Raw genomic sequence first — 27780 nt, forward strand, 5'->3', positions numbered from 1 at the left:
ATGCTACAGTGTAGGGTTGTGACTCGTCCTAAGTCCTAAGATTAGTCTTAAGTTTAGGAAGAGTTTTGTGAAATCGACGGCAGTCTTCTCACTTGGTTTATCTCAACATACGCATAAAATAAACCAATGAATTTGAACTCTTTTGGTAGTCAAAGTTGCGAGATAACATAATGGAAGAAAAAACGCCCTTTTTACACGAAGGTGTTTGCTTTCAGATGCTTGGTTTCGGGATCTCAAAATTTAATTCTGAGGTCTCGAAATCAAATTCGTGGAAAACTACTTCTTTCTCGAAAACTACGTTACTTCAGAGGAAGCCGTTTCTCACAATGTTTTATACTATCAACAGCTCTCCATTGTTTGTTACCAAGTAAGTGTTATGCTATTAATTTTGAGTAACTACAAATAGCGTCCTGCCTAAAATTGAGTAAAAGGTTGCCTCTTTCTCAAAAAACAAACATTTACTTCAGAGGGAACCGTTTCTCACAATGTTTTACACTACCAACCTCTCTCAATTGCTCGTTACGAGCGAAATAAGTTGTTTGTTGCTAATAATAATTTTGAGTAGGTACCCATTTTGTCAAGTGCCTTTAAAGACAACGTATGTATTTGTTTTGTCTGTGAGCCGTTCAACCTTTTTTAACCAGCCTATGTGCAACAATGTCAGTGCAAAGGGATGTTGCGTTTTTGTGATATCGCTGAAAATCTGCAGGGAGATCTGTCCGTGCATGCAGCAGTGCAAATCAAACGTGACAGCAGCAACTTTTACTTGTAATTAAAATCCTTTCAAGTAAGTTATAAAAAATAAATAAAAAAAAACATTAATTGTTCCTCTCTTGTAAAGTTGGCCAGTGTTTTTTTCTCTGTCTCGATTTTTTTTTCCGACGGAAAGATTTAGGAAAGGACATTGCGTGCCATCAATGGAAAGCACACACTAAGTGACCTTAGTTATAATACCCTGTTGTTATTTTATCAATTCTTATGTACATTGTTTTTTTTCTAGCGGTATTATACTCGTCCTAACTTAGGACTAGCCTTAAGTTTGTAATATTATTTCTTAGATCCACCCTTCAGCCGATTTAACGAAACGCTATAGGATTAATCCTTTCACAAGTTAGGACGAGTAACCCGTCCTAACTTAAAGAATGGGTTAATGCTTCCTACGCCTTCGAATACGGAACTGAACTCGTCATTAATCCTAAGTTAGGAAGAGTTTGGTGAAACCGACGGCATGATGCAGTTACACGTTACTGTTCAGATCAAAGCGTGTAACGTTAGCCGTCGTGCACTCCGTACTGCAGTCTTCACGAATTGGATCCATTCGAATGTCAGTAGTATGGTTAACGTGGTTGTTACGGACCTCTGCGTGGTTATTGTCCGATTTGGCGGCCCATAATTTAGTATCGATCATGGTTTTGGTGGTGTCGTCCGGTGAGTAACTGGACGTGGACGCACCTCGCGATCCCACGCGTCGCTTCTTCGGGTTCTTGTCATCCGGCGGCCCTATCCTCATCAGCTTCAAACATTTGGTGCGCTTGTTGAACCACAGGAACACGTACGGATTAACGGCCGAGTTGGACACGGCGAAGATCCCGAAGATCCCGTAAATCTCGGGGTTTATCGTGCCCTTGTCGAGATTATAGCTGCGTATCATTTCCACGGCGAAGTACGGTAGCCCGCAAAGGACAAACATGATGATTATAACGGCGCTCATTTTGAGTGTCTTTATCTTGGCTCTGTTGAGCGAGGACGAGCCGGTGCTCTGAAGGTGCATCTTCTTCTTCTTATTCACGCTTCGCGGTTTGCCCGAAGTCTCACGAGCCTTGTCCCATATCTTCTTGGAGAGTCGGATGTAGGCTACGGTGATGATGCCGAACGGGAAGAAAAACGTTATCAGGGCACCAAAGGTGATGTAAATCAACCGTTTGTCCGGCGTCTGATTCAGGTTGGTTCGGCATGTATCGAACCCCCGGTGTTGGAGTTCCCACACGAAGAACTGGGGCACGGAGAATAGGGCGGCCAGCCCCCAGCCGAGAATCATCATCTTCTTGACTGAGAACCCCTCCTTGAGGGGTGCACGAATAGCCTGGTGCCTGTCTATGGCCATGATCACCAGCATGAAGCTGGAGGCAATCAGTGATGCAGTCTGCATAGCCATGATGGTCTTGCACCCAACGTTACCCGCATACCAGCGGTATTCCTGCAGTTCGTATATAACGGATACCAAAATGTTGAAAATACAGACACAGAAGTCTGCTGTGGCCAATCCCAGCACGATCCTGTTGACCCGTGATCTCCTCTTGCGATTGTTCCAAATCCAAAGGAGAGCAAGACAGTTTCCGATGACACCCATGAAGAAAAGCACGAAAAGGACTATGATACGCGTCCCAGCGTGGTGAACGTTTTTCGACGTGGGTACATTTGCTGGTGTTGTTCTGAGTATAGCGCCATCTGTTGTCAGGTTAGAGCTCTCGAGCGCGTACCCAGCTTCAGTCATGTTGAGTTGGTGGGTGGCTCCTGGAGGTATCATAGATCGGCAGACATTAGATCCAAGTGGTAGTCCTTGCTGAACATTAAAAAGAACAAGATAGACATGTTAAAATTATACAATGTACAAGTTATACAAATAGAGCCGCAATTCAACCCATTGACGGGCAAACAGAGAACTAGCAATCCCTCTTAACATTCACAGGTCAAACTTAACTCGTATTACGGGTCTCGTGGGCCTGACCCCATTTCTTGGTAAGTAATGACCCGATATTGGCATCAAACTGACACAGAATAAAATAAAAAATTACAAAAAATACAAAATAATACAAAACACCCCAAAACAAACAAGTCTCTGGGCTAGTCTCTGTGGGTTTACAAAGTGTAACACCCCAAAACAGGCAAAAGGCTTATATTATGCCAAACACAACCACAAGCGAAATCTCATAATAAGACGCCACAAATTTCGTCTCCCTATCGAAGTATTTTTTTCCAATTCAAGTGAGTAAAGGGGGAGAAATCAAGTGTTGTCTGATTTCGTTCTGAAGATGCCTCTATGCATGCTCTCCTTGCACAAGCTGCTGCTCTCGTGTCAACATTTACCCGCATCCCGGGTCCCGTGGGGTCTGACCCATTTCTGGGTCAAGAAGTGGGTCAAACTGACGCATAATGCGATTTAAAACCCCAGTCACACACCCTAAGGAATGTTCAAAGTGGGGTTTATGTACATAATCACCCGTTTATAGCACATTTTAACATGAATCGTCTCAGTGCACTGTACATTATTAAGTGATTTTCAATATCGAACAACTGATTTTACTTAGTGTCGAAAATCAACGAATAGCCGTTAGGTTATCAGCAAAGGCAACCATTAAACGTGACTTTTAAGTTCCCCGCTAACTTAGCTTTAATAGCAATGTTAAAAAGCAGGGCAGTTTTTTTTCTCCAGAACCGAGAACTCTCCCGATATTACCGACTATCAAATCCGCTGCAGTAGATTTTTAGAGTGGCAAGACAGTTCTTTAAAGAACAAACTCTACCACGCAAGTAGACACATGGTGTTCCGCAAACCATTGATGTCTGGCTTACCAATATGTCCAACGCCATATTGCTGCTAAGCAGTTTTGTGTAATGAAATTGGGCGAGCAGGGTCATGAGTTAAATAACGGACTCTCATTAGTGAGGGTATTAGAGTCAAGAAAGCTGAATGGATTAGTTGACCTTAACTAATAGTTCTGATTAACCTGGGACCGGGTATTAAATTGACATCTAAAAGACCGCCATTATTAATGCTGATCCTATTAGGACAACTCGACCAGTTAAATTATCCGATTTAACATCCCGATTGAGTATTAAAGGGGGATGTTTCTTCAAATCTACTTATACGCCGGTTGGCATGGCCAGCCGAACTCTAGCAAAACAATCAATCGTATAAAACAATGGTTTGGTTCAAAACCATTTTACTATTCATTTGTGTAACATTTTCTACAAACTTTTGCTATCTGTTTATGGCTTTCCGGGCTGTGACAGTTGCTATAAAAAGGTATATACGGAGCCCAAGTCGGTACCACCAAATAATTTTGAAATATTAAAAACAATTGCTGAAATTATTTCTTTTGAAAGCTATGCATTCCATGTAGAACCTTGTAAGGGTATAAGGTACTACGGCGATTTAACAGCCACAGCCAGGAACACCGTAACGAACAATAATGTTCTTCTCGATAAGTGCACTGGGTTCTTTTACAGGCGTTACACAACACATGTGACCAACGGCTTTACGTCCCATCCGAAGGACGAAGCAATGGTTAAGTGTACAGCTTAAGGACACAAGTGACATGGCTGGGGATTCGAACCCACACTCTGCTGATCAGAAACACCAGAGTTTATCGGTGCTCTGAACCGCTCGGCCATGACACTTCTAACCTAGAAAAAGTTTATTGTCATTTTTAAAAGTGATTACCAAACGTATCCTACCCTCGTAATGTATGGCTCAGAAAAAAAACTGGATGGGTGATACACAAAACTTCTGCGAAAACGCTTCAATGTACCAATAATAACTGTATGTAAATGAACCAAAGACTGTGTACTAAAACACAACAGCATTATCATAGACTCGCAGGGCACTCTTACAGAAACATCAAAGAACACGTTGTCTATCAGCTTATCACCTGGTCGCCAAAACGTGGTAGGAGAAATAGGGGAAGGCAAAACTCAGTTATACATATGAAGTTGCCAACAGGGACATCGCGATGTTTCCACAGCTGAGCTTCCCAACTTTAATGAGGGATTGGCAAGGATGGGCAAATCTGAACATGATTCCGACCTCGATCGACAAGAGAGAGAGAGAGAGAGAGAGAGAGAGAGAGAGAGAGAGAGAGAGAGAGAGAGAGAGAGAGAGAGAGAGAGAGAGAGAGATAGATGCCCCCCTTTAAAACAGCTACCTGAGCGGAATGTTTTCAACGGAAATGGTATTCTAACTTGTTTACAGTGCACTTGTTCACCATTTTAATGTAATTTTGAAATGTGTACACTTCGGAATTTTTCGTAATTATCGATTAAAAATTTGGGCCCCAAACCTAAAGGTTTAGACAACTAAAAACACTTCTGCCGTTGACGGCACGCGTCAAATGACAATGCCACTGACGTCATATCTGGGAGTTTGCTTTGTTATACCTCGAAAACTATTGCACTTCAGAGGGAGCCGTTTCTCACAATGTTTTATACCAGCAGCCTCTCCCCATAACTCGTAATCAAGAAAGGTTTTATGATAACAATTATTTTGAGTAATTACCAATAGTGTCCACTGTCTTTAAAATCTGTTTATAATCATATGACTCGATTTCCTTATTCATCGAAAACATTTTAAGTGAAATTCAGCAAAGTTAGCGACTTGACATTTTCGTTCAAGCAGGTCTTTAACCAGCTGCCTTTCATGGTCCAGCCTCCTCTGCTGAAGTATGCCTATCTACTACAAGGTCTCGACCAGTGAAAATTACTGAGCACATTGTACAAAACCTAACACTTTTTCCCCCTATACCTTCTCTCATACTCTCCAGGAGGGAACTCTCAATTTACCTTATCATTGATCCCCTGTCTCGGGAACGACGAAAAATTTCGATATCATATCAAAAGAAAAACCTGAACAAGATCCCAATCTTCATGGTTTGTATTTCACATTCGGTTAGCATTCAGTTATACTCGGCAAGAAATGACTTGAATGAGTCCTGCCACATGGAACAGGAAATTAAGGTCTGCCACTGACAAAAGGGGGCCACGGCGCTCAATTTTAAGCAAAAGGCTGACAGTGGAAGGCGAGAGAGAAGACACAACAAACCCCCTGACTCCTGAAAATAATTATTAGAAGACACGATCATCTCCACGTGTATCCAGTAGTACGCTTTACAGGACAGTGGGAATGTTTGACTGTGGATTGTTACCCACGGCGTTGTGCCAATAATTTGATATTAACCTCATTTTCCGTTTATCAAAGCACGCTGTTTTTGTCTGCACTGAGTAACAATTTAGATACCAGAAGTTTATGATACTCCCTCCATCTCAAATTAAAACCGGGCAAGTCGGGAGAAAGTACTCAGTGTGATTTCTCTTTTTATAGTGACGTACATGTACGTCTGAGGAAGTACACCACTTTCGTGATTACTTTGTAGTGTGGTGATTTACTCTGTATATAGCGTCGAGCCATAACAAGGACTACATACATTTACGGTGGAGGGGTGAAGTGGGGGTACTTAGCTAAGCCCTCGCCGGGTCTGGCTTAGGCACCACGTCAAGAGAACGTCAAACAAAACAAGAACCAAAAACAACAACAAACTCATCAGCGAGATTGAACACTGTCAGTGACCACCATTAAAGTAATGCCCCGTGAAATACGATCGACTCCATGGCTTGATATTAACCTACATTCGTCAGTATATAAATGCAATATTTTAGTGTAATTCATGACGAGTGTAGAGAATCCACGAAATTACACAGTGCGAGTTCCTGACTTTCGGGATTATTTTTTTTGCACCGGTTTTTTTGCGCCGTTTTTTTTTTTGTTTCTTATAAAAGCTCCTTGCGGAGAACCTTGCAATGAAACATCAGATTGAGGACACAGATTATTACGAACAGGCACAGACCTATAGGAGGATTTAAAGGCTTAAAGGCAGTGGACACTATTGGTAATCACTCAAAATAATTATAAGCATAAAACCTTACTTGGTAACGAGTAAGGGAGCTGTTGATAGCACAAAACACTGTGAGAAATGGTTCCTTCTGAAGTAACATAGTTTTCGAGAAAGTTAAGTAATTTTCTACGAATTTGATTTCGAGACCTCAGATTTAGAATTGAGGTCTCGAAATCAAGCATATGAAAGCACACAACTTCGTGTGACAATGGTGTTTTTTCTTTCATTATTATCTCGCAACTTCGACGACCGATTGAGCTCAATGTTCACAGGTTTGTTATTTTATGTATATATTGGGATACACCAAGTGAGCAGACTAGTCTTTGACAATTACCAATAGTGTCCACTGTCTTTAAAGAAAGAAAACATTATAGTATTCTAATCCAGTTATATTTTCTTTGATATCGGAGATCCTTTATACTTTGGTAAGGTATATTATTGTGTGGATGATATCGCAAAGAGGTTGTTTCAGTGAAACATTCCCGATGGCGTTGTCTATCATCAATTCCATCATGGGAGGTAGGCATTAAGATGGTATTATCTGTAGTTCTTGCGTAGTGTATACAAACCTCAAAGAAAGACGGGGAAAAACACAAGACAAAAAACATCAAGGACAACTAATTAAAGACAGCGACACCGACAACGACACTGATAACGACATTGACAACCAAAACGACAATGACAATGACAACGACCACGACAATGACAATTGCAACGACTACAACAACGGCTATGGTAGCGGCAACGACAGTGACGATAACACAGACAATTATAGTTGCAGCGGCAACAGCAGCTGCTGCTGCAAAATAAAAAATCACAACAACAGCACGCAAAAGCGAACACACAAACACATAACAAAATAATTGAAGCCAGAAAAAAAACAGCCTTGAAAGATACTTGTTTATTACAAATTATTGTTGTAGTTTTTTCCGTAAAAACTTTAATTGGGTCGAGTACTGGCCGACAGTCGGAAATTACTTGTCTCCACAGTGGACTATTAATTGCAACATGCACTCAAGAGTTTAGTTTTAATCATTAATTGCAGGACGAGCCCTCCCGTGAAATGTGAATAATGTACAAATCTATAACATTGTCGCAAAGGTCCAATTTGGAAGTACAGTTAGAGCACTTAATGAAATTAGTGCTTTCACAGAGTCACAATGGGGTCGGCAGGTAGTAAACCCCTTGTCACCGACCGGTGACCCCCTTCTTAGCTCGACTGGTTTGCGTCCCCCACACACACCATCGATTTGTCTTGCTAATGATTTTTGCAGAGTCTCGTGAACCGACTCATAAGCATCAATGAACTAGTCCTCAAAAATTCAATTGTCTACTTTTTAAAATTTCATTCTAATCATAGAGCTATCCCTCCCCCACATTCCCCCATGAATAACATTATGTATCGTCTATACTCTTCCAAACATCTATTATATCGTTGCGGTACCCGCTGCCAAAACATAGGATTCACACTGCCTCTAGCTACCGGGCAATCTCGGTAGTCTAGTTGGTAAGATCAAGACACTGCTCTAGAGTTGCAAGGGTCGTGGGTCGTGAGCTTATAGTAAGTTCTTCAATTATTGTGGTTTCTTCAATAAACTGATGTCTGTTAGCACGGTATATACTCCCCAGTACTTTCCCGAGCTCTGTAAAGAAAACCACAGGCATTACTCGGGTGGGAGTCGAGCCCACGACCAGTGTCTTGCCCATTATAGACCACCGAGATTGCCCGGTGGCTAGAGGCCCGCGGTACTGATTATACCGTGCTATATTTATGGGTAAAAACAAAATTAATATTCTTTATCTCCGATGCAGTCTTCCATGTATTAAATTAGTATGGTTGGGATTATTTTTGAAACAATTGCTTCAACAAAATGTTGCAAGGGTGTATCGCCATCCAACATTGACACACATTTTGCAATAAGCCCGTTGTCATCACTGCAAAGCTTGAAATATACCGGCCGGTTTTCCGAACTAAAAGCTTCGAACCATTACACTTTAGTACTTGTTTCTAAAGCACATAACAAGCTTGTTGTTTCAGAAAATACAACCGCTCATTGCAATGTCCCAGTAAAAACTTTCCTGGTTTGAAGGCATATATAGACACATTTGGTAAAATTTTTGCAAAATATTATTCGAACTTGATGTATCCCAATAAATGCGTACAACAAAAAAATAAAAAATAAAAAAAATGATTAACTTAATTGGTAATCGAAGTTGCAATAGTGAAAGATAACATACAATTTTTGCCCAAATTGGTGTGCTTTCAGGTGCGTAAACAAAAATAATAAAACAAAATACCATGGGCATGAAACCTGTATTGCGTGAGCCTACCTCTTTCCCAAGTTACTTCAGAGGGATACCTTCTCATAATGTCTTATACTATCAACAGCTCTCCATTGCTTGTTACAAATGTGTGTATATGCTATAGTATTTATTTTGAGTAATTACCATTAGTGAAAGTGCCTTTAATAGGCCAACATAGTCTTCATCTAACCAACGTAATGACCTACATCAGAAACAGATGCTTAAGAAACCCCTACCTCAAAATTACGTTATAACCCAGGGACCTCATTCCATTTATGAGCATGACGCGAGAGCCGGAAACCTGCCTGAAAATCCCCCTTCTGTCACCGTCTTCGGTTTAATGAATAGAATTGTGATGACGACTTCAGGCCGTCCGTCCTCAATTTTCCGGGGTTTTGAGCTGGCACATTATTATCCGAAGACACGTATGGATCACGTTCCTATAACATATAGTCACTGTTGCTTGCACAATATTAATTGGTTTCACCGAATAACCACACATTATATAGAACGCACACACGCAACCCGAAGCGTATAGTGACCCAGTAGCACGATGGTAGAAGGCGCGCCAAAACCAAACTTTTGAGGGGGAAAACATAAAGCTTTATGAAAGATCACTTTGTGTAATTAATCACACGATTTGCCTGCGTGCGTTAAGACGAGTATGACAACGAAGCAATGATAATATCGTTGCTTCGATATTATAGCAATTACACGTTCTTGATGCCGTTTTCATGATAAAACAGTCACGTATTTTATTCAATGCCCTATAAATTGTAAATATTATTTAACAAGTGATTTTTATCTGATATTAATGATAACCCACTTTTCTCCGTGTTAGTCGTGATTCGATCATGGTTTATATCGTATTCACTTATGACACAATACAAAGGTTTGGCAAGTCCACGGATACGGATTCAGTTACGGATAATTACGAAGACCGTAATCAATCACGTTGGAAACACATTAGCTTTTGTTACATACGATACGGTAAACGTAACCCTTTACGCTTTTTCATCCACCCCATGCATATGAACAATTGAATATACCAACATTGTAGTAATACATGTTTTAAAACTGTTTCTGTGACGTCATTCTGTTGATTGAAGGACGTGTAGATTATATTTACGAATCTACACTTAACTGTATATTCGTATAATTATTTACGAATCTACACTTAACTGTGTTCGTATATTTACTAATCTACACTTAACTAAAGACTCGTATGAATCTGCACTTTAGATTCGTTACGAATCTACACTCTTAACTGTATATTCGCTAATAACTTAATCCATGGCAAAGGTACAATATGGAATTCTGCAAACAGTATCCGTTTTGCAACAACGTAGTAACTCCCGTACCATACCCGTTTGTAAATAAATTAGAGACGCTCTATTTACGCGTCACTTGAACGCACAAAGTGTTTGCGATAATTATTTGCAAGTGAGTCGAGCAGAGGGCAACTGCTGCGAATTGTTTGTTGCGAATTTGTGACGTCAACATTCGCTTCGCATACGCATTCGCAGGAAGTATGAACCGGGCTTTAGACTGAAAACTACGGTCCTTTTTTGCCAAGTATAGACGGAAACGCTCATTGAAAAGCACCGAGCGTATACACTCCAGGGGTATATATAGCCTATATAACACATCGTTGTGTAAGGGGTAAAAAATATAATCATATCATATCCAATGTTTATGCCTTAATCCAAAAGCTTATTCGCTCCAATTGTTCTATTTATCGAAGCTATGCTTTTAGGGGGAAACACAGTTCATTAATTTGACCAGTGAAATCTGGAAGATGCCTGTGTGTTAACTATACCACCATCGATCAGATCATTCCAATAATGTGTAATATTGTTTCAGGCTCTGTCGTTTTGGGTCTTAAAGTAATGATAGCTTTAAGAAGCATCTGAAGAAGAAGAGCAACATGAGGGTATGGTCTCAGCTGCTCCATCGTGTGTGTTTATAGCTGGAATTGCAATCTATAATAAGGGTCTTTATATTGTTGTTGTTTTGGTTTGGGTAACAACGCAGTACAAATGATGTCACAAAATGCGAGCTCGGAAACATGGAGAAAATTAATCGGTTCGTCTTCAAAAATACTTTATAACGAGATGGTTTGAACGAATGAAAGAATGAATATGTTATTGTCATAACCAATATTGAAAAACTCCTTATTCTTTATACTGTGAGTGTAACTAACAAAGAGTGATTCAGATGCCACGTCGTGATAAAGCGTGACTCGATATATCGCCTTGTATTGAGAGAAACTTTTTGCGACATCGAGGCATCAGTTTTCGTTGGTCAAGTGGCTCAGTTGACGTAATTTTCCGTCTAAAATGAAGCACACAATAATAAAGACATGCAGTGGTTTTACAGTCTCAACGATCATTGGATAAACGTACAGTGACGCAAGCTTTCAATGTCTTTTGATTGGTCCGAGGTGATGATTGGCAGCTGCAATTGTTGGTCATCTGAGCAGCGTGTACAGTGTTTGGGTTGCATGCAATGTTGTTTTATATACATGTACGCCTACGTTTGATTTGACTGAGAATCTCCATAAGGAATGAATTCGAGGTCAGAGGTGCAGAGCTGGTATCTGGCGCAACTCACGAACCTCGAAGAGTGACGTCAGATGTTCAGGCTACACAGCCCATTGTGCAGTCCCGTCTGCCCGTAAGACGGTACCCGGTCACCGGCGTCATTACAGACCCGGAACTGTGTCACTGGGGGACATTCGCCATATATACCAGAAAAGAAGAGCTGCTTATCCAAAAACTCCATTTCCAGAGACTGGTCCGTAAAATATAGCAACTTATCTTTCTAATCACACAATCTCTGTATTGGAGCATTAAACTTGCTGAGATAATCGCCAGCATTATTAACACCCAACCACCACAACCTACAAGAAGCTAGGTGTAGGTCTCGATTTGTGCGTCTTTAAGGTGAAGGTCTACATTCAATACCACCTCTTAAAAGGTGCTATTCACACGACAGCAATTCAACTATGGTCCCTTGCTTAAATGTTAACACGGTTGAAAAATGATACTGTAATGTTGGACGAGATTTTGCAAGAGAACTCGAGCAGTAAAATGAAATTGTTGTCCCTTCACACGACGTTAATTGTTTTTACAACCATGCTACAATAACAAGCGACCCTTGCTAAATTGCTCCCGTGTGAAAGTGGCTTAATAAGGTGAAGGTCTTATTCCAACTCTGAGGTGGAGGTCTCGACCTCCTTTTGCTCTATCGTTCCACGGTGTGGAACTCCACCCTTAAAGGGTTTGGCTTCTTGTTGTATGACATACAAAACACAATGTCCGCATAAATTACCTTAAAATTACACGTATTGAAGACACTAATGGCGAAAAGTTCCCTTAAAACATTACTTGCTTAGAAGTGCTGTATTGTTGTGAATAATAATGAGTTAAAAAATGTCACGGAAATGATTTTTATCTCCGGAGATGACAATATTATTAACAGCACGACTGTACAACCGGTACTGCTATTATGCGACTCACCTAAAAACATCGCTTCGTGGTTTTCACAACTTCTACATGTATACACACGTCTTCATTCACAGTGAGTAGGGATTCATGTCATGGCCACGAACCTGAACTGCAAAAGGTATAAAAACCCTTAAGCACATCGTCATCCAGTTTAATGCCATAAGAACTTGGTTTAATGTTATCAGTCTATCTGCTGACCAACTGTCTCCCCTGGTGTATTGTAATCTATTCTTCAATCTAGTACTGGATCGGGGAAGATCATCGACTTACACCACACCATATGTCGATATACTTTTACAACATCAACACATCAAAATTTAGTTTAGAGCACGGACTCTGAATACTGAGTCATCAGGGTAAGGGTTCGAATCCCGGTCAAGGCACTTCTTGTGCCATTGAGTCAAACACTTGTCTCTTCACCCACCAGGTGTACTTTGAGGGCAGAAATGGTTCTTGTGATGGATTTAGGTTGATGCGCCGCGTATCGTGCAATAAAGGCTGTATACTCCCAAGGGAGATGAGATGATTTAAGAAATGAGCAATGAACAGGAGTATAGTCATATCTTTGATTTGTGACGCTTTTTTAAAATGTTAATCGCCGGTAGAGGGCGCAAAATCAACTGGCTTTGGAGGGACTGGGCAAGTCTACGAACTTGGATCAAAACGGGTAAATTTTAACAGATATCTCTTCTTATGTAATTTGTGTTGCGAAATTGGCGATAGACTGGTCCCCTGTCTCTCTTTTTTTTTTAACGTTATACACAGGTATTGGCTTTCTTATAGGCATTATTGTCGAATTTAGCGGCGAATCTCCACAACCATGAAAACAATGTGAAATGACCCGAAGCCTAAAGGTGACTATGTGTGTGTGTTGGCTCAACGTGACAGATTTGAGCACTACATACGAATCCGCTATTATTTTTCTATTATTACTAATGCATCATCGATGTCCATTATTGTTCCACTCTGATGGTCAGTCCCTTGTTGCGATTGTCACTCATTAAAGCCATTGGACACTTTCGGTAAACAGTATTGTCCAAAGGCCCACACTTCGTGTATCATGACATGTGTCATGACACGTGTTTAAAAAAAATCCGTAATTATCGATATCGAGAATTGATAATTGTTTTAATGTTTTCTCAAAAACGTAAAGCATTTCATGGAATAATAATTCAAGAGAAGTCTTTCACCATTACCCTATGTACACCCTGTTAGTTATTTTTTAGATCTGTGAACTTTTTTGTTGTGTATGTTCCGAAAGTGTATAATGGCTTTAAAACAGTCTTAGGCATACTTGTGTCTCTCTCATTATGGACAAAGCTATTATTCAACCCATAATCGGTAATGTATTAACAAACATTGATTGTTTTTCATTCGTCACCCCACTTCACATAGCGCGAGGCTCATTCTTGCGTAGTCATGTTATGCCGAAACTATCGCTTTTGGGCGAGATCGTCTGTTTATACACTACTTTCGGAAGTTGTACATTTATAATATGCAAATCATTGACCGACCGTGGAAGATCGTATCAGTCGCTTTAAAGGCAGACTTTGGGTAATTGTAACAAACAAAAACCAAAAACAATATCCTCACTTTGTGTATCCTTAAAGACAGTGGACACTATTGGTAACTACTCAAAATAATATTTAGCATAAAACCTCACTTGGTAACAAGTAATGGGGAGTGGTTGTTAGTATAAAACATTGTGAGAAACATGTTTTCGAGAAAGAAGTAATTTTCCACGAATTTGATTTCGAGACCTCAAGTTTAGAATTTGAGGTCTCGAAATCAAGCATCTGAAAGCACACAACTTCGTGTGACAAGGGCGTTTTTTTCTTTCATAGTTATCTCGGAACTCCGACGACCAATCAAGCTCAAATTTTCAGAGGTTTGTTATTTTATGCATATGTTGAGATACACCAAGTTAGAAGACGGCCCTTTGACAATTACCAATAGTGTCCAGTGCCTTTAAACATAATGCATTACATTATTGTTTTCTCAATTGGTCATCGAAGTTGCAATAAAATAACTGAAAACGCTCTTTCTGTATGAATTGTGGGCCTGCAGACGCCTTGGAAAGGCCATGTCAGAATCTTTTTCAGATTAAAATATTTCGGTATTACACTTTTTTCTTCATATGTAGGCCTACTTCAATAGGTGTTGTTTGTAATATTGATGCCTTATATTCAGTACACTTTACCGAGTAGTTTTTCTTGTCATTAACTTTGGAGTAATTACCCATTATATCATGTGACTATTTTAGTGTCATTTTAGACGTTAAAGGGAGTGGACACTTTTGGTAATTACTAAAAATAATTATTAGCATAAAACCTTACTTGGTAACGAGTAATGGGGAGCTGTTGATAGTAAAATGCACTGTGAGAAACGGCTCCCTCTGAAGTAACGTAATATAGTTTTCGAGAAAGAAGTAATTTTCCACGAATTTTATAATTTTGAGGTCTCGACATAAAGAATCTGAAAGCACACAACTTTGTGTGCGGGTGTTTTTTCTTTTAGTATTATCTCGCAACTTCGACGACTGATTGAGCTCAAATTTTCACAGTTTGGTTATTTTATGTACACGTTGAGATACACCAAGTGAAAAGACTGGTCTTTGACAATTACCAATAGTGTCCACCGTCTTTAACTATTTTGGTTTCATAATACATCGAATCTTGAGTCTTCCTTGTGAGAGCATTCGAAATGTCGACATTCTTTTGAAATGCCTAACTTCATCCAAAACAAACTTTTGAAGTGTTTTATTTTCGTCCAGAAACCCTTGTATACATTAGTGAGACGTTTCTACATCAAATAATATTATGACAACGTTCTTTCAAAATAGTAACGGTATTCAACGCATAGTGTTGAGGGCGTTTTAAAGGTTAGGTCCCCTCACAAGGTGTACCCCATTATGTATTATAGTAACAAACCTGTGCAAATGTGGGCTCAATAGGAGACTTTCCAACGCTAGGCGGCAGCAGACATACCGGGTAAATTTCCATTGTTTACGTAGTTCTGAACATGCGCATAATTCTGAGAACAATGGATTTACCCGGTAAGTCTGCTGCCCTCTATCGTCCCAGAAAGTCTCCCATTGTTCATCGAAATTGCGAGAAACAGAAAGAAAGAAAGACGAAAAAACACCCCCGTTTATATGGAAAATATATTATGTGCTTTTAGATTCACGAGAAAGGCTTCATGCCTAAAACCTTTTTAGATAAGTTTGTGTGTGAAAAAATGCCCCTTTCTTTTAAAATTACATTATACTTGAAAGGGTGTCGTTACTTACAGTTTTTCAATACAGACATCTCTTTAGCGTTCTTTGTCAAATAAAATGGTATGTAATTACCAAAATTAACCCCACACACTGCCTTAAAGGCAGTGGACACTATTGGTAATTACTCAAAATATTTGTTGGCATAAAATCTTATTTTGTAACGAGTAATGGGGAGCTGTTGATAGTATACAACACTGTGAGAAAGGACTCCCTCTGAAGTAACGTAGTTTTCGAGAAAGAAGTAATTTTCTACGAATTTGATGCCGAGACCTCAGAATTAGAATTAACACTACCTCGTGTGACAAGGGTTATTTTTCTTTTATTATTATTTCGCAACTTCGACGACCAACTCAAATTTTCACAGGTTTGTTATGTTATGCATAATGTTGAGTTACACCAAGTAAGAAGACTGGTCTTTGACAATTATAAATAATTTGTTTTTTTATCTCATGTTGCGGCCCCAATTCTAAGTGCGTCACTTTTTAATCTTAAAAAACACTCTATATATTGTAAGTGGTTTTTTTATCGCGCAGAAGCCATTGTATATAGTGGACAAGTTTCTACTCCAAACATTATGCCACAGTTCTGTCAAAATATCGAAGGTAGTGCCCATTAATCTCTTAGGGTTGAAAACAGTGTCTTCCACACAATAGTGCGGCGCTAATTGCTGAGAGATCAATGGGGTTTTGTCACTCTATTTTGCAGGTAGTGTCAGAGACCGAGATTTGGCTTTTGTGTGTGTCAGGTCGCGCTGATTGAAGAATGAAAAGCGAGTGGAAAAGACAAAGTGGTATATCGTTTCTGATCAACACATTCTAAACGTGTCCGTAAGGCACCGACATCCTGTGCTCTTACAGTCAATGCTTGACTTCATCAAACGTGTCTACGTTCCATCCTAAAGGGACACGTTGCCTTTGTATTGGCCGAGTTGGTCTATGAAAAGCGTTTGTAACCGCATGTGTCCCTTTCAGGGTTACACTTTTCGTAACACAAAACACCATGTCCACAGATTTACATTAAACTTACACAGTTTGGAGATACTGATAGAAGAAAGCTTACCTTAAAATTCTACTTTTTTTTCCTTCTGGTTTTTGAGAAATGAGTCAAACAATGCATGAACATGATTCTACCCCAAAATACCAAAACGGGTCAACACGTTTTACATGATAAAACTGAGACGAAAATTTATTTATTTCATGAAACTGTTTTACTTACTGTTCGAAAAATAAAGCACCGCATCAGGAATTATTCTAAGGTAAGCCTTCTACCATCATTATCTTCAAACTGTGTAAGCTCAATGTAAATCTGAGGTCATTGTGTTTTGTGTTCTGCAAAAAGTAACCAGCCGTCGATTTCACAAAACTCTTCCTAACTTAAGACTAATCTTAGGACTTGGGACGAGTCCCAACCCTGCACTGTAGCATGCAGACCTTAAGATTAATTATAAGTTAGGACGAGTTATACTCGTCCTAACTCGATATAAGACAAGTCCTATCTCTTTGTGAAATCGACCCCAGCCCCTTTAAGACGTAGTGACCTAAGTCGTCTTGGTCTACTTCTTCTTACGCGGGGGTGGATACTTGGGGCCCGGTTTCTTGAGTAATGCTTACTCCCTCCTTCTTGATTGAAATTTAACAGTTTAGGGTACACAATGTGCACGGCTCGCCACCAAGAAAACATCGGTCAATTCGGTATAATGGGACAATACAAGGTAATGTCATTCTTGATCATGGATAAGTTGTTTGAAATGTACACGTTTTTTGTTTTGAGTCAACTCTTTTGCCTACATAGTGGAAATAAATAACAGACTATAATGCGCGTGTATTGAACTCGAGAAAACAACCAGAACAAGACAATTTTCTTATTTTATGAAATACTAAAATCTTATTCCCAAACATATTCGGTAAAGATATATATATATATAACTAATCAAAGTAATTATACTTAAAACATGCATAACTAAACAACACAAATTATTAATTTCAAAGATGGTTTACAATGATATGTGTCCTCGAACTATTGGGAAGTAGTGGTTCAGGAGCAATGGAGAAGGACATCACTTGCCCCCCCCCCCCCCCCCTCGCCTGGCCAAGTTTTCGTCTTCACAGTTTTAATCTATCAAAGTGCATCACGATGCGAGTTCACGCAACAGGGTAAACATCCTGACTTGGACGTATTGCTCCACAGTATTAACCGCAAATGAAATATAGACTTAATTTTCTCTCCATTGCCGGGGCCTCCACACTTTTATTCAGATTATTTCTTCATTTCATAAGAAGGAGGCGGGAGGGGGTGGCAATTTGTCTGAGACCTGGTAAATTGTTTACGTTCTTTTCGCACCTAACTAGGGGTGGATTAAGTAGGTAACAGGCGAGTTTGAGCTTTATTATTGCGTTATACGGCTGGAAATCGCCAGAGCTCCGGCACTTTCGTAAGGAAGAAGATTTGCGCTCTTCATAATTGGGCCTGATATAATAATTCTATTAGGATCTCCTAATTTGTTGTGTCAATATTTGGACTTGGAATGCGGCACTTGTTGTAAGAGGAAATCAAATTTTGGGTAGGTGTTTTTCTATTTCCGTAAAAAATAAACAAGGGTACTGTTGATTGATCAGAAATATTGGTTTTTTTTGGGAGAAAATATCAAACTTAAAGGCACTGGCCACCTTCTGGTAACTGTTACAAAACAGTAATTCCACTTGGTGTATCCCATCATTTGCATAAAATAAGAGCCGGTGTGAACCGGTGTGGTCTCGACCTTTCGAACAGTTTGAACAGTACACACTGCTCGCCCTCAGGAGAATGTTGTTGTTATACTTATAGTACCGTCGACCTACATTTTATCGTACACATTGGTATCGACTCAAGTAGAGTTTTCGATATATAAAACCACGACCCATCAGGGCCCAATTTCATAGAGCTGCTAAGCACAAAAATTTGATTAGCATGACATTTTGGCCTTCATAAGGACAAGATTTCCAACCAAATTTCAACGTGATTTTCAGGATAAGCAAACAACAGCTGAATACCAGTAACGGGCAATATGCATCAAATGGAAATTTTGTTGGTAATCATGTTTTTATCAAGGAAGAAATTTTATGCTTAGCACATTTTTGTGCTTAGCAGCTCTATGAAATTGGGCCCTGGTTAAAGACGTTGGACACTTTCTGAACAGAACACAAGTTAAAAGTTCACAGATTTACAAATAACTTACAGGGTTTAAAGAAGGTAATGGTGAAAGACTTCCCTTGAAATATTATTCCATTAAAACATTTTCTTTTTGAGAACACATTAAAACAATTATCAATGCTCGATATCGAGAATAACGGATTTATGTTAAACCAATGACACGGCGAAACGTGCGGAAACAAGGGTGGTTATTTTCTCCCGACTCCGATGACCGATTGAGCTTAAATTTTCACAGGTTTGTTATCTTATATATAAGTTGTGATATACGAAGTGTGGGCCTTTAGACAATTCTGTTTACTGATGTTGTGCGATTGCTTTAAAGGCACTGGACACATGAAATACATTTTTCTTATTGGTGTATCCAAACGTTTGCATAAAATAACAAACATGTGACAATTTTGACTCTGGTCATGCAAGTTGCAAGAGACCAATGAAATAAAACTAACACTCTTGTTGCACAAGTTTGTGTGCTTTCAGATACATGAAAAAGACTTCAGTTCTGAAGTCTTTACATATTTGAGTGTAATATTACCTCTTTCTCAAAACCTACTTTACTTCAGAGGGAGCCGTTTCTCATAATGTTTTACACAATCAAAAGATCTCTACTGCTCGTTACGAAGTGTTTTAGGCCTATTATGGTAACATTAATTTCAAGTAATTTCATAGAGTGTCCATGTGCCTTTAAAAAAAAAAAAAAAAAAAAATCTCAGAGAAAAGCTCTTCTATCAGGTTTCTTTCAGTCAATACGATGGAACACAATTTGATCCGTCAACATTATGGTAACGATGGAGAGTCTTCATTATGAAGGAGTGATATATACACCGGGATCCCTCCGGGTATCACCAGAGAATCTCGCCGAGTATCTGCGATGATCCCGCCGTGGATCCCGTCGATGATCCCCCGAAGTTCCTCCGAGGGATGTGACTCCCACAGGTGGACTGTTTTACTTGTTAATACCCGGCACTGATTGCGATGGAGTGTTTTTCCCTCTTCTTTTGAGCGAGGGTATTAAGAAGGACCTTATGTGTATAACATATTACATTTCAGAGCAACACATTGTATATGGTTATCGTGTCATACGTTTATACACTGACATCAATCGATTGATGGGATTTGAAGAATACAATGTAAAACACATCAATCGGGGTTCGAAGCCCACCCGAGCAATTTGCCTGTGATCACTTTTCACATGACTCGGGAAAGCACTACCAGTGCTAACACACATCGGTGTATGGATAAAAAACAAAATGAATATTTTTGTTATCCCCGATGCAATATGAACATATCTTATACATCAATTCCCTTTTATCAAGTATATGAAAGTTTTAATAAATATTTTTATTTATTTATTATTATAGCCAGCATCCCTAATAGGATAACGGTATATACGACCTTGCCCTTGCTCGCAAAAAGCAATCAATCAAAAACAATTCATTTTCCGAACCCTAGATATGGAGGTTTCCAAAAGGTAGGCCAGTGGAAATCTGCTGTATTTTATTACGGATGAATTATACACGGAGAAACAGTTTCACATATGGGATGGTTCATGCAAATAAACCGTCCACACAGTCCGTAGCACACTGTGATCAAATTAAATATGATACTTTTTCTGAAATGTGAGAGTATGTTCGTGCGAATCAGTGATACACTCAACGAAGCGCATGCTTTAGATGGTACTGAAATGAAATTGCAAAAGCTTGCAAAATAAAAAAAAAATGCGATAAACCGTTCTTCCCTGAATAGGCCCAAGTTTACTTGTCTCCTCAGGAACAACTACTTCAACACTTTCACGGTCTGAGAGACTTAAATGGTAGTTCGGTTTTTGAAGAAGTAGTAAGCTACGAAATATTGTGTGTGTTTCTTTGAAGAATTGTTTTTACAAAATTGAAAAATGGTTTCGCCTCACTGTGTTACCTTTGTTTTTTAAGAAGGATTGGGTTGGACCCAACCCTTTTTATGCGTATTCACTGCGGTGCTTGTACTGGGGATTCTGTTATGTTCTCGATGTTTGTTTGTTGTTTGAAACCCGGGGAGATTTTCAATGCTGTAATCCCCAATTCGAATCCCAACTCAAACCAGGGTCTTGCATGCATTGGGTTTGCACTCTCATCCTTCGGACAGCATGTGTATACCCCCCTTTGTTTTATTTAATCAACCATCTAACACCTAATAAAACGTTGTCCCCATCCTCATTGATAAGAAACTTCATACTTTTGTCTGAATCCAGACAATTTTAAAAGGAACGCAACAGTATTTTGAGGGAACGAAATAACATTTCGAGGGGACGAAATCATTTCAATTACGCTGCGCGTTGTGCAATTGGTATAATTATATATATAATGAAATGTTGAAAGTATTTGGAACAGAACTGTAATTGAACTTAGGCGAACATGCAATGTGTGTCACCTAACGTGACTACAGTATTGCAATGGTGACTTGACAGCTGGAACTCAACTGTTTGAACTAGTACATCTTACTCTGAGAATAGACAATAATTTAAATCTCAAGAAAAAGAGTAAAGGAGGTTGGGCATGTATGCATAATGTGATTGGGATAACTGAGTTGAACTCGATCGGGTTGAACCATGAGTTTAACCGACTTTGCACCTAGTCTGAACGTGCTCTTAAACTGCTCTTACACGGCCTTATTATTTGCATAGGGAAACAAATCAGGGTATAAGTTATAATATACCCCCTTTGATGGATATCCATGACCTTGTCTACCAAAGCTGTACTGTATTTGTATACAGTTCTTTGTCAAGGCCACTGTTAATATCCCTCAATGAGGGGATAATAAAGTTTTAATCTACATACTTTATCTCTTTTCTATATCTATCTTTCCGCATCACTGTGTGCGAAAAGGCAGATCGCTTCCATTTCGTGGGTTTCTGTCACCACCGGAGCAAAATTAAATGGATGGAAAAACTATTACAAATCAATATGATCCGATGTGGAAAGGATAATAGCAGCGTTTTCATTAACAGCGGCACCGTGACTTTAAACATCTGTGTATAAAGAAAATAGATTCATATTGGGTTTTGTTCTGTATTTTTAGATAATGAGACGGTGACATTCGTGTCAACTAAAACACGCTGCTGACTTGGCTGTGATTATCTTGTTGTGGGTTACTTTAAAGGCAAGGGACACCTTTGGTAATTGTCAAAGACAGGTATAACTTGGTGTATCCATGCATACAGTAACAAATCTGTGAACATTTGGGTTCAAATGTTCATCGAATTTGCAAGAAAATAATGAATGAAAACGACCCTTGTTTCACAGTAATGTGTGTGCTTTCTTCTAGTGCCTAATAAAAGGGTTCAGTTGAAGTCTATCATTATTTGAGTGAGAAATTACCTCTTTTTCCGAAAAAAAAATACGTTACTTCAACAGCTCTCTATTGCTCGTTACTAAGTAAGCTTTCTGTTCTAAACATTATATTCGTGTAATAGTTACCAATATACATGTAGTGTCCAGTGCATTTAATGGGTTATTAATTTGGTAAACTGCTGCGGTGTGAAGGTCGCTTCCCACACAGCAACCGTTCACGGTACACTACTCTGTCTGACTTGGCAGTAGTGTCTTGGTGTAAGTGATCATACGGGGCTTGACAACAAAATAACTATCGTTAATATCTCTTGCCATCTGCAAACAATTTCTGTGTGCTTAAACTGACACCATAGGTGTTGTCACTATAGACGCAATTCACAGCCGACATAGCCTGTTAAAATAAAACTTAACTTCTGCTAGACCAATTATATTAGAGTTATTTTAACACCCTTTATTCCTTTATCGGTATCTATGTGTAGAAAACTTCCATAGTGTCAATTTCATCACTTTAGTTTTTGCCGTGTGTGCTCATTTTGTTTTGTAGTGTAGCTACGTGATTTTTTTTTTATTTTATTTGTTTTGCTGGGACAGGAGAAAATTAATAACAATGTGGCTAACAAATATTTTTTTTCTTCTTTATTTTTGCAATCCACTGAACTCACCAAATCGACTAGTTTAAATACAATTATGCTCCTTAAAAAATTACTGTTTGGTTATTATTTATGTATTAATGCTAATTATTATTATTATTTGTATTAAATATTTCAAGACCTTTTTTTCATCTATTGTCTTCATTTTAAATATGTTTTTTTTTCTCTGTTTATTTACACTTAAATGATCTATGTACTTTTGTCCATATTATATTTACATTAAACTTACACAGTTTTAAGATCATAGTAGTATAAAGCTTCCCTGAAAATATTACTTGCTGAGGTGCTGTAGTTTTCGAGAAATGAGTAAAACAATGTCATGAAAAAAAATCGTCTCAGTGATCATTAGACGAAAATTATTTTAGCATGTAAAAACGTGTTTTTCATGACATTGTTTCATTCATTTGTCAAAAACTATAACAGCACCTCAGCAAGTAATATTTTTAGGGAAGCTTTCTACTGTCATTATCTTCAAACTGTGCAAGTTTAATGTAAATCTGTCGGTATTGTGTTTTGTGTTACAAACAAGTAAATTATACGACACTATACGGTATTTGCTCTAAACAATTAGGACAATCATAATACAATAAAAACAAAGCACTGAGAGGGTCGGCACCTTCTATTAGGATAACAATAATACAATTACTCCGATCCATACCGACATCGGGGCTAACTAAATATTTTTGTTGACTGATGACTCCTGCTGAGCCGCCATCTTTATTATTTAAATTGACTCGCCGAACCTTAAATACAAAATTAAAAAACCTGTATTATTTAAGTACTTTTTACCAAGTAAGTTGCTTTGCCTCTAATTTTATGGTTGATCACAAAACAACGTACATCTTTCCTTTAATTTACTTTCGTTTAGTATCGAAGTGCACGAAGTTAAAGACACTGGACACCTTGGGTACATGTTAAAGGCACCTGGAAATAGGATTTTTTTCTTTTAAACATAAGAGTATGTTTATTAACAATAAAACAAATTTTTGAGTAATTGCTTGTCACGATTTATATGTTAAAAAAATTAATTAAGTGCTTGGGGGGTTGACTCCGCCAACCCCTTTTGTGACGTAGGAAAAGGAAGACTTTGCCTCGATCAAACATAGACCCCCCTCGATGTGTAGATAAACACACGTGCAAAAGTACATGTAATTCAAAGACGTGAGTTTGGACGCTGCGAAAAAGGTTTTTTTTCTGGCATTTTTCCAGCAATGCCGACCAGGTGTATTGCTGCTGGATGCAGCAAAACAACTAAAGATGGGGTCGGTCTTCATCTGTTTCCTGCAGGTCCCAAGTATAGGCGGTTGTGGGCTGTGAAAGTCAGATTACCTAGAGCAAAGTGGTCCGGTCCGACGTCTTTTTCAGCGCTATGCAGCGAACACTTCGAGCCGTCGTGCTTCGAATCCGGGATACACCACTCATTTGACATGACGAGAAGAGCCATTCTTAAACACGACGCCGTCCCAACAATTTTTCCAGCTAGTGGGAAGTCGAAGAAGGTATCTGAAAGACGTGACGAACCCAGAGGAGCATTTGCTAAACGTGAAAAAATTCGGGTAAGTTTGAACTTTGAGGGTATGTTTTTAGCTTTTGCCAAGTGACACGATTTTGTGTTGGTACCGCAAGCGATTCACCGTGCGTGCAGGTCCTATGTGACCGTCCGCACATTATACAGCAGTCATAGTGCGTGCGTGCAGTCTGCTCCGTGGCCGTATTTCTATAATAATACGTAGGCAGACCCACATCTTACAACCCATTTGGTCACTAAAAAGTGGCATAGTTAAATAAAAATAGCAGCAATAGCTTTTGTAAAAACCACTAGGCGTTCAACATGTTCAAGTTTCAATGTACGTATGTGTGTAAAATCGTGTCTAAATTTGTTTTAATGTGCCATGTTCCCAGACGTAATGTACGGGGGCCTGACTACAAATTTTCTCTTCAAGTATCGCGCCTTGAATTACGTCACGAACAGCGCCCTCTCGGGTCGGGGCCTATTCGTACATGTGTAAATACAATCAAAACTAATATTTTTAAACCTTAGTTAACTTTTTATTCACATTCCTCTCATAAAAACACATATTTTAGTGACAAAAGCTTTATTAAAAAAAAATACCACTTCCAGGTGACTTTAAATACCACGGTATTCTCACTTCGTTTATCCAAACACAGCATAAAACAACAAAACTATGACAATTTTGACTCAATTGGCCATACAAATGCAAGAGAATTGTTGCACTTCATTCAGGCGTCAGGCCTGAAATATTTTTAATATTCAAGTGAGATATTACCTTTTTCTCAAAACTACTTTACTTCAAAGGGAGCCGTTTCTCACAATTTTTTTGACCAACCAACAATCCCCGATTATTCGTTATAAAGTAAGTTTTCATAACAATTATGTTGAGTAATTACCAATAGTGTCTAGTATCGTAAAGTGTACTCAATTACCAAATTGGCACATTGTTAAAGCCATTGGACACTTTATGAACAGAACTAAAGTCAAAAGTTCACAGATTTACAAATAACTTTCAGTGTTTACAGAAGGTAATGGTGAAAGACTTCCCTTTAAACATTATTCAATGAAATGCTTTACTTTTTGAGAAAACATTAAAACAATTATCAATTATCGATATCGAGAATAACGGATTTATTCATGACACGGTGAAACGTGCGGAAACATGAGTGGTTTTTGCCGTTATTTTCTCCCGACTCTGATGACCGATTGAGCCTAAATTTTCACAGGTTTGTTATTTTATATATAAGTTGTATACCGACGTTGTGTGATTGCTTTAAACAACTGCCGTGTCACATTAAAATAGTTGGAACAACGTGCAGTGACAAACAGCCAAACAATGTCAAACGAGATAATATTCTAAAGCCACTATCGACATCGTCATTGAAGTGCCTATCTAATTGGACACCGTGCCCGGAATCAAATCAAGGTTATGTTTCAATTTGAAGATTGAATGTAATTGTCCAGCCCTCAGAAAATTGGTCAGCATTTAAGTTCAGATAATTCCATTAGGCGTTGATTATTCACTGTACCCAAACTTTCATTTGTAATGAAACATTGCAAATGTGGCCCACTTCATATACACCACCCCCTCCCTCCATAAACAAAAACACACACACCTAAACAAACAGAAACACACCAAAAACTCCACAAACAGCAGTTACAGTAACAGCAACAACACACAAGTAAAAAACAGTTAAACAAACAAACAAAACGCAGGCAAACAACCACCCCCCCCCAAAAAAAAAAAAAAAAAATAAAATACACCAAACAACAACATTAACAACAAAAACAACAACAACAACAACAACAACAACAACAACAACAACAACAACAACAACAACAACAACAACAACAACAACAACAACAACAACAACAACAAGAAAACATTAAACATTTATTTTAAAGCTTATATTAACACACTATACAATCTGAAGTTAAACAAACCTGAAAACCTGTCTGAAATGGAAACACTTCAAATACATCTTCCAAGTTTCATTTTGAGAAATACTTCACATCCAGTAACCATCAGTCTAAAACTTGTACCAGTTGGTTGTTGTAACCATTAGGAAAAAAGGACCACACAAGGACAGTTTGTAACAGAACTTAGAAGTGGGTGAGCACTTTCATATGCTGGCTATAATTAGTATTCGTGCACCATCTCGTTGAGATTATGATTAAAACGCATTTAACTAAATTAACGTGAATTGAGCGAGCGCAATACTGAAAGAGCGCAGCTCCCTGAATTCACGCATACAATGCGTGAAAGAACGAAATACTCATTCTTACGTGACGTTGCGATTTAATTGGGGTTATCAGTATCGCGTTTTAAAGGCACTGATGGACACCTTTTGATAATAATAGCCAAAGACCAGTCTTCTCGCCTGGTATATCTCAACATATTATGCATAAAATGGCAAAACAGTGACAATTTACACTCAATATTGGTCGTCGATGTTGCGAGAGAATAATGGAAAAAACACCCTTGTCGCACAGAGTTGTGCGCTTTCAGATGCTTGATTTCGAGACCTCATCACAGCTAATTCTCGAAATCAATTTAAATATTTCAATGAGAATTGACTTCTTTCTCCAAAACTAAGTTACTTCAGAGGAAGCCGTTTATAACAGGATGTTATACTATCATCAGCTCTCCATTGCTCGTACCAAGTACGTTTCTCTTTTACTAACAAATCTTTTAGGTAATTTGTGTCCAGTGCATGCCTTTAAAGACACTCAAAAAGTGCGAACCATTAAATGTTCGAGAAGTCCATCGACTTGAGCCAGTTAAAAGTGTAAAATACATATATTAGAGATGTAAGCACATCCAACCTACCTCAATTAATCTGTGCTTCAGAAAGTCGAGGTCCTGTTTGGAGAGTAACAGTAGCCTCACTCTCACAAGTAATATCAGTTTGGGCAGAGTGATCGTTGACCAGTAGTAGCCGCGGGGTGGTTGTGGCACTTCGTCCCCGCTAAACCTTGCTTCCTCCTGCGTGTAGCAATGTCTAACAAGCTACCGTCGTCCGTTAAACTGCAACCTGCAATAGAACAACACGAACATATAACCGTCTACAGTCATACAGGAATATTCATATTCCACACACTCGCCCCAATACACAACGCACCTTTTGACTTTGGGACAGTTTCCATGTACATCACTCATAAAACAGTTCCCCCTCCCCGCCGTCCTAGCTCTTAGGCTCCGCTCGGGGCGCAGCGCAGATTTGTTTCCCCCCGTGCGGCTCTCTGCGCAACTCGTTCGCAGACACATCAGTATTCAAGTAATGAAATTAATCCAGCGCAAGCACATTGGAGCGACTGGCGACGGTTGGTCTTAGGCTAGTGTT

The 27780-nt window shown here is 38.9% G+C and overlaps 1 protein-coding gene across 1 annotated transcript; it reads right to left on the bottom strand.

The window, feature by feature from the left end:
* Positions 1-1194: 1194 nt before the first annotated feature.
* On the bottom strand, positions 1195-27767 carry LOC117295254 (mesotocin receptor-like). The gene is made up of 3 exons (XM_033777798.1): positions 27559-27767; positions 27267-27471; positions 1195-2563 (listed from the first exon to the last, which is right to left on the bottom strand). The coding sequence occupies exon 3, from the start codon at positions 2525-2527 to the stop codon at positions 1238-1240; it is 1290 nt and encodes a 429-aa protein (XP_033633689.1). The 5' UTR covers positions 2528-2563; positions 27267-27471; positions 27559-27767; the 3' UTR covers positions 1195-1237.
* Positions 27768-27780: the final 13 nt, after the last annotated feature.

Source organism: Asterias rubens, chromosome 10 (genome assembly GCF_902459465.1).
Source record: "Asterias rubens chromosome 10, eAstRub1.3, whole genome shotgun sequence".
NCBI classification, from domain to species: Eukaryota; Metazoa; Echinodermata; class Asteroidea; order Forcipulatida; family Asteriidae; genus Asterias; species Asterias rubens.